This window comes from Tyto alba, unplaced genomic scaffold, assembly GCF_018691265.1.
Source record: "Tyto alba isolate M040663 unplaced genomic scaffold, T.alba_DEE_v4.0 Super-Scaffold_46, whole genome shotgun sequence".
NCBI lineage: Eukaryota > Metazoa > Chordata > Aves > Strigiformes > Tytonidae > Tyto > Tyto alba.
Window position 1 is genome coordinate 15,714,275 of NW_024881322.1, and position 15,911 is coordinate 15,730,185.

At 44.5% G+C, this 15,911-nt stretch overlaps 1 protein-coding gene across 1 annotated transcript in view; it reads left to right on the top strand.

The window, feature by feature from the left end:
- Positions 1–15,911, top strand: part of VOPP1 (VOPP1 WW domain binding protein) — a 68,282-nt gene that overhangs the window by 37,518 nt on the left and 14,853 nt on the right. Inside the window, exon 2 of the mRNA XM_042806351.1 lies at positions 8,211–8,269. Within this exon, the coding sequence (XP_042662285.1) occupies positions 8,211–8,269 (59 nt within the window). The remainder of the gene's footprint in view (positions 1–8,210; positions 8,270–15,911) is intronic.

Consider the following 15,911-nt stretch of genomic DNA (forward strand, 5'->3'; position numbering starts at 1 on the left):
TATTCTCATGCACATATAAAAGGAAACGGAGTAATTGCAGAAGCTAAATTCAATTTTGGAGCTGTGGAACCTGCCCAGTACCATTTGGAATAGATCAACCGCTTCTAGTGGCGTTGGGAAAATGTTACATCTGTTTCCTTCCAGTTGGAACAAAAAAGGCTGCCGCTACCCCCTTGAAGCTGCAGACATTCCAGTGGAATGTTGAATCTTTTTTGCTTTTCTTGGGTGAAAATGCTTTCAATGTGTGGCATGCCTCATGCTCTCTTGCAGATCTGACATTAGAACCTTCACTGTGAGGTCAGTTCCACCAGAAAGGTGTAAAATCCCCCCCCATAGCTTTTATGTTTGTGCCAGTGTTACTGAGTTCATGGGTGTAGAAGTAAGAAGGTAAAGCAAGTCCTACCCTTCTCTAGTACTGAGGATCTCTTGACACTTTCATAACCATCTGGCTTGACATTCTGAAGTAGATCCAAGCTGGATATTTCACATAACTACGATAACTTTTGTAACTACGGTTTCCCAAACAGTTTGAAGAAGATTCAGTACAGTTTTTCCATCCAAAGCAGTCAGTGGGGGTTTGGGTTGATGGCAAGTTGGATATGAGTCAACAGTGTGCCCTGGCAGCCAAAAGGGCCAATCGTGCCCTGGGATGCATCAAGCACAGCATCGCTAGCCAGTTGAGCGAGGGGATTGTCCCACTCTACAGGGCACTGGTGCAGTCCCACCTTGAGTACTGGGTGTGGTTTGGGGTGACTCAGTATAAGAAGGACATCAAACTATTAAGAGTGTGGCTAGAGGAGAGCAACCAAGATGGTGAAAGGTCCTGAGGGAAAGACTTATGAGGAGTGGCTGAGGTCACTTGGCTGCTTCATCTTAGAGAAGAGAAGGCTGAGGAGTGACCTCATGGCACTCTACAACTTCCTCAAGTGGGGCAGCAGTGGGTGAGGTGCTGATCTCTTCTCTCTGGTGACCAGCTGTAGTGGTTTAAGCCCAGAGAGCAACTGAGCATCACGCAGTCGCTTGCTCACTCGTTCCCCTCAGGGCTGGGGAGGAGAAGATACAACAAAAGGCTGGGGGATGGAGACGAGGACAGGGAGAGGTGACTCGCCCATTATGGTCACCTGCAAAAGACAGACTCGTTAGAAGAAAAAAAACATCAATTTAATTTGAACACTACCACCACCGCCACTAATTTATCAGTCAAACAACACATCTTCCCCCCACCCCTTCTTCTCCAGCTCAGCTTTGCTCCCACTTTCTCTCCCTCCCCACCAGCAGCTCCGGGGGGGGGCAGGGAAAGGGGGGTGCAGTCAGTTCATCACCCACAGTTTCTGCTGCTCCTTCCTTCTCAGGGGAAGACTCCTCACATTCTTCCCCCGCTCCAGCATGGTGTCCCTCTCATGGGAGACAGTTCTCCACCAACTTGATCAAAAGTGAGCCCTTCCCACAGGCTTCAGCTCTTCCCAGCAGCAGACTCCTCCAGCACCGGCCTCTCTCAGAGTCCCGACCTTTGGGTTCAGTCACTTGCTCCAGCTTGGGCTCCTCCACAGGCTGCAGGTGGCATCTGCTCCACTGGTGACCTCTGTGGGCTGCAGGGCACAGCCTGCCCTCTCCCCACGGGCTGCAGGGTGCTCTGGTGCACCTCCCCCTTGGCTCTTTTCTTCAACTGACCTCAGCTGACTTTTTCAACTTGCCCTCACAACTCTTCCTCTCATGTTCCCCTTAAAATGCATTATCACAGAGGTGCAGCCGCCGTTGCTAATTGTCTTGGCCCTGGCCAGAGGTCTGACTTGGAGCCGGGGGAGCTTTGAGAAGCTTCTCACAGGGGCCACCGCTGTAGCCCCCTCCCCTGCTACCAAAAACCCCCCCGCTAACTCAAGCCCAGCACACCAGCGATAGGACATGGGGGAATGGAATGAAGCTGTGTCAGGGGAAGTTCAGGTTGGACATCAGGAAAAGGTTCTTTACTGAGGGGGTGGCTGGTCCCTGGAACAGGCTCCCCGGGGGAGTGGTCACCAAGCCTGTCAGAGTTCACGGAGCATCTGTACGACGCTCTCAGTTTGGTGTCAGGTGGTCGTGTGAGGAGCAGGGAGTTGGACTCGAGGACGCTTCCGCGTCCCTCCCGACTCGGGCCGTTCTCTTACAACTGTGCTTGATGTCTCGCACCGGTGCTTGCGTACGCCGCCAGCTAGTTAGCAGGCGCTCCTGCTGCAGGCACACGCGGGCTGGGGGGGGGCTGGGTGCGGGTGGTGTGTTCTACCTGGGCAGCTCCCCACCCGCCTCACCGCGGGGCGGGGCCGGGCGGGGCCGGGCGGGGCGGGGCCGGGAGGGGCGGGGCCGGGCGGCGCTGTCCGCGGTGCTGGCGGGGTGGGGGCGGGCGCTGTCCGCGGTGCTGGGGTGGTACACGAGCCCCCCATCCTGCTTGTGGCGGACTCCGGAAAATCGGGGGGGGTCTCTTGCTTTTTCTTCACCCCCGCCTTTTTTTAATTGGTATTTTTTAATTTATTTATATTTTTAAATTTATTTTTTCTTTTTATTTTTTCTTTTTCTCTTATTTTAAATTTATTTTTTAGTTTTATTTTAATTCTTCTTTTTAGTTTAAAATTTATTTTTTAGTTTTATTTTAAATTTTTTTCTTATTTTTATTTTTAATTTATTTTCTTTTATTTCAAATTTATTTTTTAGCTTTATTTTTTTTTAATTTTATTTTAAATTTATTTTTAGTTTTAAATTTACTTTAAAATTTATTTTAAATTTATTTTTTAATTTTACTTTTTAATTAATTTAAAAAATTTTAACTTATTTTTTTCTTTTACTCCCGGAAGGGGTAAAACTGATGAAAGGACTATGTTCAGTTTAAATAGAATCACTCTAGGGCTGAAGTGCATTTGCAATTTGCTGCATAGTGCCAAAAAAAAAAAAAAAAAAAAAAGAGTTGGGCTCCTATAATAAAATTACATGCAAAGGATATTTGTGTTTCTTTTATGGGAAAGGTTCATAGATCTAAATGTAAAGTAATGCTTTGTGTTGGGAGGCCATCTAATGCTAAACACACATTAATTCTAAATAAAAATATGATGATTAATGCACGTGCTCTGAGCAGCAGAAGAACTAATAAGAATTAGCTGCTTGTGCTGGAATTTTTTACTGTTGCTAAACAGAGACTGATTAATGCAAGGTGGATGAGTTGCTTCTTTTAAAATCCTGTATGGGAAATATTCACTTCTTTCTTAGAGAACAGCCAGAAAGACTGGCCAGAGACAACTCTCCCTGAAATGTATGAAAAGCATTCTTTATACTGTACGACTTTGTAATTTTGGTCTTGATGAAACAGCTCTATGGCTGGTGTTTGTTCAGTTTACTGAGGGAAAGCTTGGTAAAGGGTTGGTGTCCTTCTAAACAAGAGTTTCCTGCTGTTTCCTTATTACCTTAGTAAACAAAAATACCTTAACATAATCCTGGTATTTAGTAAGAGTTGCCTTTGGTGGTTGTAACAGGAGTATTTGTTGAAATTACTGGAAACTTGGCTTGCGAGCTGAGTTTATAAGAATTGTTTGGAGATGGGCTGCTTTCACCCTCAGCTGTTAGCATCCCCAGGGAAGGAGTAGGAATGAATTTTGATGGATTCAGGCAAGGCTAAAATAAAATGTATTTTCTCTAGTAAATTGTTTTCACCCTTAGGCTGCACTTTTCAGTTTCAGTATGTGTTGTCTCTTACTCTAATGGATGTTATTTTGCCCTTTTCTTGGCTGTGGCAGAGCAGCGTGCTCATATTCTTGTATCTGCAAATCCAGCCTTTCAAACTTCCAGCGTGCAGAAGTCCTGATTTCAGCGCACTGTGTCTAATGAGCAGCTTGGGTCTCGTCACGCCTTCAGCTCCTGGCTGGGCACTGAAAGGGACAGCATGCTGAAAACGGATATGATTTTAAAGGTCAGGTCCCATAAAACATTGTGATGTTATCAGTTGCTGATAACTGATAGGGTTTCATTAACTTGGTGACTGATAGCAGACTTGTGCCTCCTATAGAATCTGGCTTTGAGCAGATGTCACAAACTCGCTCTGACTGTCCCTTCAGCACGCAGATGGCAGTCAGCCTCCCCCTGCCCTACACAAACACGTTCCTCCACAGCAGGCTGCTTTTTTCATTGGTACCCATAACAAAACCAGATTGTACTCGTACTAGAGAGTATTTATTATCCGCAGCTGGGGCTATAATTGTTTTTACTTTTTTTATTATTAATTTCTAAACCTCCTGTAAAAGCACTGGGTGTGAAACCACTGCTCCCTCGATTGCAAAGAGTAATTAATTGATCAGATCTGTGTTTTTTTTTTCTTTTTTTTTTTTTAGTGTCCTGTGGACTGAAAGCTAATGATATGCAATGTGGAGGGTATTCCTGCTAGAGGTAGTATTTCTGCAAATCCTGCAAAGAATAACTGATGATCTGTAGAGTACCACCCGACATTCAGTGAGCAGGCTGCCTGCTCTGTCTTTCCCCACACCACGTGCACACATGTACTCGCGCTCTGTATTTTATGGCATGATCAAAACCAGTCTTTGGTTAATGTTTTAGTAACTTCTTTTTTTCATTGTTCTTACTAGCAGCAGTAACATTTGCCATTTCAATCTGTGGCAGGAAGCACGTTTCCTTTCTTAAAGGAAATTTGAATGAATTTAGAGGCCACAGAAAAGGATGGCTTGCAGTTCGCATTGCTGCAGTCTCTCAAAGAAACGAGGCTACAAGACAGATGCTGATTTATTTAAAAACAACCAAATAAAAGAACAAGTCCTGTGTTTTTTCTCTTTTCAAATACGTAATGTATTCAAGCATCTAGCTAGCTCCTGTACCATTAATTCTCTAAAGATTGCATATGCACACCCAATTAGGCCTGCATCATTTATTTAAAAAATGAATGTATTCTTGTATTTATATTTTATAGCTGCGCCAAATTGTCAAAGAACATAGAAGGAGGAATTTTATAAGCGAAATGTGAAGAGTCCTTCTCCTAGAAAAGTTGAAAGCATCAGAATGGCCATACCTAAGCTTAGTTTAAAAATCATAAACATGCTTTTTTGCTGTAAGTGTAAATGGCTTTTTAAAGACCCAAATGAATGCTTGTTAGAAACTCTGCTACAGCCTGTCTTCATATAGTAGCTAGCGGAGTGGGCACCAACCCTTGTGTCTGAGCTCCTTTTGTGTTGCAGCAATGTGAGTAATCTTCCCTTTGTGTCTGTTTTGCGGGCTGCAGTGGGTTGCTGCCAGCTTGAGGGTTTAATAGTCTCAAACTATTACAAGGACATCATCCTCCAAAGGCTCTGTGAGGATGAGAGCCTGCTGCTGCTGGTGTACGTCCCCCCTCGTGCTTGTATGACTCTCCACCAGCTTAACTAAGAGGCCAGTACAACTCAGAAGAATAATTTGGATCTTGGCAAGAGACGGATGATCGTAGCCCTCTTCAGAGGATGCGTATGGGAAGGGCAACACTAATCTGTGCCCCGACAGCCCTGTTCTCCAGTAACTGAGTGCTAAAGAGGCTCAAATCTTTCGAGGCAATGACATTGTCATCTTATTCTTAGCAGTGAATTCCTGCGAGGTCTGTGAACCAGCAGTAGAGACGGTGGGCAGTAGCCGCCTGCTTTATGTCGGGGCTCACTGGCGTAAAGTTGCCATGGAGATGGGCAGGAGTTTTAGTCGAGCAGGGACCGCAGTGGTTCACCCTCTGTGTGTAAGTCTCTTTGACATGTTGTGTGGATCACATTTGGCTGTGCTGCTCACATTTGAGGTCCAGCTTGCTTGTTTGCCCGATTCTTGTGTAGGAGAGCTGCCATGGAAGTGTGATATTAAAAAAAAAGGCAGAATTGGGATTGATACCTGCTGTTGCAGGGCCCATATAAAAGCAAAGTCTGGGCACTGAAGGATTTTTAGTGCAGGTATCTAAGCCCTGTAAGCTAGAAGGAACTGTTACTTGCAAAACTTTCCCCGGCTGGAGCCTTTCTTGTGACAGCAGTAAGGATGTTGTCTGTCTGAAAAGAGAACTGTTAAGAAGCCGAAACAGAAATCTTCCAACTTGGGAGATGTGGGAAGCAGGAATCTTCCCAACTCATTTGAGAACTGGTAAAATGGATTAAAATGCGGGGAGGAGGGCAAGCAGAATGAGTGCTGAATATAAATGTCTCCTTTACATTTCTAAAGGATATGTCAGGCTCCACGTGCTCAGAAACGTTGCTGGGAAAACATCAATTAAAATGCTTGAGACTGACAAAGGCTTGAAGGCTGTTGAGGTAAACAGTGACTCATATTGGTTGAGAAGCAGGAAGGAAAAATATTTAATGGCACATACTCTAAACTAGACTCTGAAATAAGGCTTCCCAAGAGGTTGACCTTCAGGCACTGGGATTTTAGCCAGGGCCTGGTGATCTGCAGCCTTCAAAGGTGAAGAGCCAAAGTACTTTTCACTAACTGGACAGCAGACCTGCTGGGTTTACAATGCGCATATGTTTGCAGGGTGTTACAGGGAGAAACTTGTCATGTTCTTAATTTTAGAGTAAGAAGAAACAGCTCGCTGGTGAAAATATTTGGAAAGAAAGAAGTTGGATGCTTTGAAGGGGCGGGGGGGAAAGGGGGATAGAGGGCAAATGTGGAGATGGACCTTTGAACACCACTTGCTCCAGCAGCAGCTAGGGAGCCTTCCTGCATAACACTGTCCCCGACCGCAGTGTCGGTTGGAGAGGGAAATGAGGCTTCCACTGTGTTTATCCTGAAGAAAAACCTCCAGTCCTTTCAAGAGAAGCTAAAACTTGTGCATCTGGAAGACTGGTGTGAGCCTGTTGGGTTAGTGGAAAGGCCTGATAGGAAGTATCAAAAGTGCCTTCTCCTCCTCCTCCCATTTTCTCTTTGGCTCTTAACAATTTAATCCCTAGCAGTTTGTCTTCATGGGCTGTAATTGATCTGTCTGTGATTTAGCTCATCAGATGCTCGTTAAAGAGCTTGCAGCCTTTCTTATTCATGAGGAGTGCGAGTCAGGGATCTGAAAACACTTTGTCTTTGTCTTAACTGGATTCATTTAATATTCTGGGATTCAGGGAGGCTAATAAACTTATATGAGCTATTATTTAAAGGTGAGCTGCCAAGTGAACATGAAGGATGATCCAAGCACCCCCGGTGCGCCGGGTGCTCTCCGACATCGGGGGTCAGGCGTGAGCAGCAGAGCGGATTGTTGCTAAAACCCCACCAAGATACTCCCTGTGGCTCAACCCCGGCGAGATATTCCCCCGTGGCTCTGCAGAGGGTGCCCCACAGCACCCTGCCTGTGTGTGATCGGGTGATGCAGCTTGTGGTCGAGCTCCTGGAGCTGTGTCTGCAAGGAGGACGGCATTTCTTCCTAGCGGTGTCAGCAGGACGCGCAGAAATATTTGTGCATTGCATATAGAGTTTGGGCTTGACGTCTGGTTTTCTTTCTAAGCGCCGCTATTGTTCGGAGCTGCCGTCTGTACTCTGGCAGTTCCCGTAACGATGTGCGCTTCCCACATCGCTTGCACACACATGCTGAGAAAAAGCCTGTCGCCATCCTTTAACAAGGACGCGCTGGCAATCTGCAAAAGAGAACAATACCCCTGGGCTGCAGAAAGCAGTTTCCTTTCCCCGGTGCTTTAATGAACGCTTGAGATATTTCCAAGCTGGAGGAGGAGGAGACGAGACGGATGGGTTCTCTGTCCTGCTCCTTTCCAAGCCTGGCTCCACATGCCAAAGGCTTCCCGAAAGATGAATAATTCCCTGCAGTTATTGAATTTACTGTGTAGTCACATACATAGTGTCATCAAACTGGTGGTGCTTTGGAGGCCTCTTAAGAGCCCGCTCGTGGTTACAGTCGCTTAAGTTCTCTGTGGCCTTTTGAGACAGCAGTTCTGCCGGGGAACACGTGTGGCTGGATCCTGTGTCTGCACCTGATGTGCTGACTTTGCTCGCGAGTTGTGGAAAGCTGCGGCGCCTCTCGAAGCGCTGCGTGAGGGGTCTGAGCCCTGGCAGGACACACTGGCGTTCACATGAACTGACTTCCCTGTCACTCTGTGTGTCGGGATTGGGAGATCTTTGGGAACACAAACCTTTCCTAGTTGCTCAAAGTCACAGTATTTATGAATATTCTGTGCTTGTGTTCATAATTGTATATTGTCCTATGTAAATTTTAATGCCATATTTTTCTTTCTTTATAGTGTACAGAGGCCAAAAAGCATTGCTGGTACTTTGAAGGATTATATCCTACATATTATATGTAAGTAGACATCACTTTCCTTTTTGCATTTTCTAGAGCTCAAGAGAATTAGATTCTTTAAGCTCTTAGTGTTGTTGTTTCACTAATTATCCTTTTTCCATAACTTCTCTGAGACATTTTTATTTTAAAAATGAAGATGCAATAAATTTTCCTTTCCCTCCTTCCTCATATCCCATCTCTTACCCTTTTTCCTTATTAAGAAAAGTGTACAGTCTCGTTTTGTCACCCAATCCAGGCGACCTTTCAAAGTAAAAACGAAATACAAGATCTTAAACAGCTCTTATTTCAGAACACTGAAGGGAAACATAAGTAGAGCCATGTGAGGACAGTTTTCCCTTTGTTATGAACAAGGGCAGGTAATCAGGCAGAATATCCAGAAAGCTTTGAAAGTAAGTTTGTCCCTGTGCTAATACTGTTGTTTAATTTAGGGTGTTGCGATGGTTTGTTACCCGTGGCATAACCATCCTTTTTGATGAGTAGCATCTACATTCCCATCAGGCTGGGGTGTGAACTAAATGTCAAAGGCCTGTAGGTGCATGATTGAGGATCTCTCTGAATGGCAGTTTTCTGTTTCAAAATGCCTACAGCAACAACAAAAAGGTAGAGGAAATGTGTGGGTGGGAGGTGTCTTCCCTGTGGATTTGGGGACAGAAAGGAGATAAATGTACTCGACTTTGTCTGTGGGTTGTATAACTTTATAATTACCAACACCTGTAAATATAAGTTTAGGAAGAAAAAAAAAAAGTGGGGTGGAGGAGTAGGTAGCAGCATTAGGTCATCTGTTCTGAAGGACTGGAAATTACTGTAATCCTTATGTTATCCAAGAACTTCCCTCCCTTTTCTTCTCTACCTCCATGTCATCTGCTAGAAATGGGAGAGATATACTAGGGACAAAAAGCAGCCAGGAAGCCAGGTGAGAAACAAACTTATTGAGAGAATGAAATGCCATGTGGTTTAGTCATCTGTGATTCTGAATATTAACTGCTTAGGAGGTGGTTGTGCCTAGAACTCACTGGGGTTTTTTTTCAGGTGACTGTTGAGAATTACTCATAAGTGGTTGGCCAGAACAGATGGATGTATTTAAATAAGTTAATTTTCATTGCATGCTAATAACAACAGGACTTCGGTTCCACCTACATTTTACTTCGTTTTGCTGCAATGGGGGAAAGAAGGTGGGATGTCATGAAATGATGAAAATCCCACGGTACCTTGATGTGTTATTCACCATCACCTTGTTGTTCTGCTTACATTTCTGCCCACGTGCTTTCACAGCCAATGTTTGTCTCCCTTGGTAATACAAAGGGGTAGCCACTTGGATGTTGGGTGCTAGCTCAGACTCCTGCTGCAGGTAAATACGTACTGAGCCCTGCAAAAGCAAGGGGCCCAGGGGGGAGGCTCTCTGTCTGCTGTAGTTCTGATGCATGCAAGGTTGCTTTCTAATTGGTTTCCTTCTGGGAACTAGTTTACTGTTTTCTTTGTGTGCTTAAATGGAATATCTGGTAGAAAAGCAGTGTGTTTATTTTCCAGTCTGTCAAAGAAGTTAACTGGAATTGCATCCAGCTTTGAACACTGGAAGGAAGAAGGTTGTGAGAGGGAGGGGCTATGGTGTTGGTGGGCTGTTGTTTGGTTTGGGAGATAGTTTAATGTGGAGGGAAAACTGTTGTATATTGACTATGTCAGGTCAATCAGAAGACTGCTAGTAGTAGTTGTGTGTGTTTGTGGTAGATACTGCAGCACCCTGTTAATCTGAGTCATTGCATAAACTTGCTGCGATTGCCAGTCTCCTGGATAGTGTAAGTAAATGGAAAAAGGAAAGGGAAAAGGGTGGGATGTGCGTGCTCAGTTTGTTGTGATGGTGATGAATGTCCCGTTAATGCTATTGTTGTTATTGCAATTATGAGTTGAAGTGGAAAAGAAGAAACATTAAGGAAAGACAATAAGGACTTGGGAATGGCAAAGCTCAGAGGATAGATAACATGTGACAAGTGAAGAAATTTGGAAGGGAAGGAAGGGAGGGTATTTGAGTGCATAGGAGCCCAGTAGATTTAAAGGGGGCATGGATCAAAACGATGGAAAGGTCACTGATGGCTGTGGTGCCTTGGGTTTCCTACTTTGTTATTTCTGCAATTTCTGTTCTGCTCTGCTTCCTACCTGCGCTGTCTTTTCACACCTGTACAGTGGAGGAGAGGCACGACACCAATCTCAATATCTAGGGTGAAGTCCCATTGCTTTGGTACTGGCTTGACCCTTCACTGAGTTAATTCAATTTGCTAATCCCACAGAAAGTTGTTCATTTTAGCACATCTGAGTCAGTGTTGAATCATCTTGGTACTGTTTTTGGCGAACACTGGTGAAATGGGAGGAAGGGAGTATTCTGCATATTGTGGGCGAGGAGGCATGAATAGGATCTTCTGAATTAGCAGATGGTCAGATGTTAAATCATCTAAGGGCATAATATGTAGCGTTATCCTGAGGGCATCTCCTCTGTGCAAATCTAGATCTGGGCTGGGCTGTAGTGAAACGAGTTTTTTTTTATCTTACAATTTCTGGAGCAACAGTCTGTAAGAGGCAGATATATTTAGTCAAATGAGTTTGCAATAGATTCCATTCCTTTCTATCACTGGTTTCTGATGGAAGTTTTTTTCTACCCAGTTAACATATGTATTCTGTCCTTTGGTCCTGAGACTATCTTTGGAGACTTACGAAACCCAGCAGTGCAATCCTTTTTAATGATGTCCCTGTGATTTCAGTCCCATGCTGGCAGTATGTCACCGTCTCTCTTGGAGAGACAGTTTGTGTTATAATTAAAAGGTTGGCTTGTCAGCTCAGAAATACCAAGTCCTGTGTCTATTCACACATCTAGTGTGGCATGCTCAGACCAAGGCATCCTTGGTCTGGCATGTCCATATACCTTATTCCTTCTGCGTAGGCATGTCCTCCTAGAAGGTGTCTGCTGCTCTTTAAATTGCCCAGAGTATTAGAAATCCAAGGTGGACTGTCACATAAAGTGGTTGTTTGCTTTTATCGGAAGTTTAAAGGCAAGATAGCTGAGTTAATCTTTCCTGTAAAGGCTCTCCTTCAGCCATCCACAGACAGAGATAAGACTGTGTCTGCTAAGCAAGAGGAACATGGGATAAGAAATCAGTGTGCCAAAGTAAGTGTCCTAGAAATTCAGCTAGAGTGGAGGTAAAACTTGCAGTGACGTGACTCTTTCTCTTTTTGATCTTAAGTGTTTTTTAGTTTTTGATGCAATCTGTCTCCCAGTGTAGTTACTTAAAAAAGAAAGAGCTATTACAGATGTTGCTCAAAGCTTTCTTGAAACGTGTTGGTTATACTTTCTGTATTAACAGCTAGGGTAAAAGTTGGAGGTCTCAGTTACAGAACTAACGATGCATCTCTCTGTCCAAATAGTTAATGATATTAGTACCTTTTAAAAATTATTTTTCCAGTGGACATAATTGTTCTTGCCTTCATAGAGCAGTAGCAAGCTTTAGTTTAATTCAAGCATGTGTCTTCCGAATATAATTCCATTTCTTAAGGCTAGATTGAGGAATTGATCATTTACCAAACTTTTCTACCTCTGCTGTGTGAGCAAGATATAGCTTATTTCAGACCAGAAGCCATCATGGAAAGCTTGCCAGGAATTTGAGACATACATTTGTCTTCTACTGTTGATACAGAAAATTTCCGAGACTGCTCTTAACTTACTTCACTAACCTAACCAACTATTTCTCCATGTTCTAGCTGCCTGCATCACAAGGTATTGGCAGTTAGATACTTTTCTCCTGCTTCAGCAAAACATTTATTTATGAGGCCTGGAAAAATAGGTAAATAAATATAAAGCAGAGAAAGGAATTAGTCACTGGAGTCTAATCGTTATCCTCGGAAAAGCAGGGAGCCAAGTTATCCCTGACTTTGCTTTAAGAATTAGAGCATATGTCTCCTTGTATGGATGCACAGAAAGCAATTCAGAATTAAAGCTGTCTCAGCAGACTTGACCCTCATCCCCTGCAAGGTTCCTCATCCTACTCTTGCTCAAATAAGCCAGCTCAGTCTTATTCGAGACGTACCTGAAGTGCTGATGGTTGGCAGAAGAGATGGTCAAGATATTTCTCTTACTTGGCAATAATGTGAATAATGACACAGTGGGCCGCGAAGCCACCTCCTCTGTGTGCAGATACCAGCAGTGCTTAAGATACTCCAGTTGTTTTTTCTGCTTCTGAGTTGGGAATGAGTAGTAGAGGAAGACTGCCTTACATTGTGCTGATTAGGAGTAGCTTGGTTAGAATGATTGTGAATGTCCCCCTCACTGCAGGGTGAAATAAGTCCCCTGGTATGCCTGACCAATCCCATAGGTCTTTTCTGTTTATTTTTCCTCCGGCATCACATCAAAGCTTCTAATGAAGTGATAAATTCCAAATGCTAGAACCTCCGTGTTTCTAATCCTCTCCTTTCCAGGCTCCATGGCACGTTTATAAAACAGCAGAAATGTTTTTGAGTATGAGTGGTAAGCATGTGTCCACAGCAATAAAAGTGCTGCATCTGGTGTCACTGAGTCAGTGAATCAGTCCTCCACACAGGGAGGGGGGGGTTGGCTGACTTAGAAGGAAAAAAGTTTTGATGCTGTCCAGTACTGAGTTAACATTATTTCAGCTCGTCCTGTTGGATTGTTGTGTATTGAATTTTTAAATAATGTGATATTCTAAGAGAAGTAGTGAGGAAAAGAGAGTAACTTTGCTTAGGGAATCGGAGAATAACTCAGATGGGAAGTGTTCTCAGGAGACCTCCAGTCCATCCTCCTGACAGATCTGAGCAGGGTCAGCCATGAGGTCAGACCAGGTTGCTCAGGGCTTTAACCAGTTAGGTCTTGGGAAAACTCCTAGGAAGATGATGTCACAACTTCTCCGGGCAATGTGTTCTGCTGCCTGGCTGGTGGATAAGTTTTTCCACGTACCAAGCCATAAGGTCTTTTTGTTTCAGTTTACATCCATCGTTTGTTCTTTTCCCACCCTGCACCCCTGGGAAGGTCCTGGCTCCATCTTAGCAACCTCTTGGGTACTGGAAGACTGCTCTTGGGTCCCTCTGAAGCCATTTCTTCCCTAGGCTGAATAAGCCCAAGTCCCTCAACCTCCCCTCAGAGGGCAGGTGTCCCAGTCCCTGATGATCTTGGTGGCCCTTTGCTGAGCTTGCTCCAGTTTATCAATTTCATTGTTTTTACTGAGGATGTCAAAACTAAATGTGGTATTTTAGATGTGGTCCAACAAGTGCTTGGTGAAGGGAGATAGTTACTGCCCTTGATCCACTGGCTAAGCCAGTTGGCACACTGTTGACGCAGTCCAGGATGCTGTTGGCCTTTATGGCTGTCATGGCACACTGCTGGCTCATGTTCAGCTTGTCTACCATGACCCCTAGGACCTTCTCAGCATTGCTGCTCCACAGCCAGCGAGATGTTCATCCTTCCCACAGGCAAGACTTTGCGTTTGGTTTTGTTCGATTTCATGAGGTTCCTGTCTGGCCATTCCTCCAGCCAGTCTAGATCTTTGAGTGGCAGCCCTGCCCTTGAGCTCATTGACTGATCCCCACTTTGGTGCCATCTCCAAACTCTGTCACCAGTTCTAGCAACACCCTTGTCAACAGGATGGGTCCAGACTCTGTGGTTACCAGTGATTATTTCATACTCTCCAGGGAGACTTCCCTTTGAGCCCTACCATCCAACCATTTTTTTTTTTTCACCCATCTGGCTGCCCGCCTGCCCAGATTGTAACTTGGTGTCCTTTGCAACTATCATTTGTGGGTGAAGTTTGGCTTTCCTAGCATCACACCTACTTGTGTATGTGATAATTTCTAATTCTGCCTCCTGAATACTGACTTTTTGCATGGATTTGCATCAGCCATGGCTTTCTTGTCCAAGTTCGTTTTGACTGATCAGTGGTGTGCTACTAGGTGAAAGACCTCCAGAAGGAAACATAGAAACTTAATCCAGAAGAAAATACTGCTGGTAAATATGTGAAGAACAAAATAAACATAGGGGAGTGCCATCTTGTAACTTTTCATTCTTATCCAAAACAGGACCTAAATAAATGTTAAAAGCATATGCAGATGGAAGTGCTGTATTTTTAGGCTAATATGTTTCTTCCATAGAAAGTAGATTATGGCATGCAACAGACAGCTGCACGTGTACACATTTATGTTGTTTAAATCTGTTTTTAGAATTAGTATAAGAACATTAATGTAAACCTAAAGAAGGAATGTTTGCTAATATTCTTCATATTTCAAGCATGTTCCTGCTCTGCATGGGAACAGTCAATTCTTTTTCTTATTGTGGAGAAGAATGCTGATTGTATTCTGTTTGTGGTTTTTCATGGGTTTTGAAATAGATTTCTCATGCATTTCCACACACTTCTCTTCCTTTGCAGATTAAATTTTGTTGTATTTATCACACAGTTGTATTCATCTGGGCTTTAAATGTGTAAGCCCTTATGTGCTTGGTGGTCAGTCTATAATACTAATTTGGTGCATTATCAGGAACCTGCAAAATGTTTCAGACGAAAACACTAAAAAAAGGGTTTTTATCTTGCTGTTACTCAGATGGCTTGGAGAGCCCTTTTTCCATCGGGGTGTGTACAAGAGGCTGGGATAACCCCCCCAATCTCGGCAGAGGCCATGTTGCACGATGGGAGCTACTTTCTGCCTTCCACATCCTGTTATGTTTACTGCTTTTAATTAAGTTGGCTTTCCTGACGATACACTTAGCTTTCCCATCGCAATTACAGCTGCATGAAGTGTCAGCAGGTGTGTGCTTAGGGCAGTAATCTAGCTGTTGATTTATTCTTTCACTTGATTTGAAGCCAGCACGGAGGAGGAGGGAGAGGGGGAGGCAGCGCCATGGTTTTGCACGCTTCCAGGCGCCTTGAATGTCTGGCAGCGCACAGAAACGGAGACCTGGATTCAGGCCAGGGCCACCAATTTAGCAGCCAGCAGCCACAGGAAGGGCCTGTTTGCAGATGTAGCTCAACGCGGGAGCGTAAGCGCGCAATTTGTATCCTGAAGGAAGACAGCAGTAATTATCAGACCGTCTGTATGGAAAGGCAACAAAACCCCACCACCCTTGCTCAGTCCCGTGTGGCCTTAAACGATAAGGGTACAAAACATCGCACCTAGCTTCGATGGTCTGTGCCCTTGAAGCGGTGTATTTCTTGCTTCAAATAAGGGACTAGATTCCCTTAATGTTGATGGATCTGTTAAGGTCGTAGTCCCAACGGCGGTAATCAGCCAGCAGCTAGGTGCCTTGCCACGCGCTTGAATTTGCTTCGATGAATCAGTTGTCCAATGCACAACCTGGGGAGAATTGGGCTACCAACTTAACAACGCACTCAACTTGCTGGGAGTGAGTCCTGAGGAGGGGAGAGGCATTTAATAACACAGCCTTCACAGGCAATCAAGCCGGTGCCTGACCTGATTTCAGAGTTGAGACTGTGAACGATTTTGGAGTTGGAGGCTGACCAGGTGTAAGCAGCTTACTCTGAGAAAAGGGAGGAGAGAGGAAAAGAGGGTGTTGTGATTTAACCCCAGCCGGCAACTCAGCCCCACGCAGCTGCTCGCTCGCTCCCCACCCAGTGGGATGGGGGAGAGAATCGGAAGG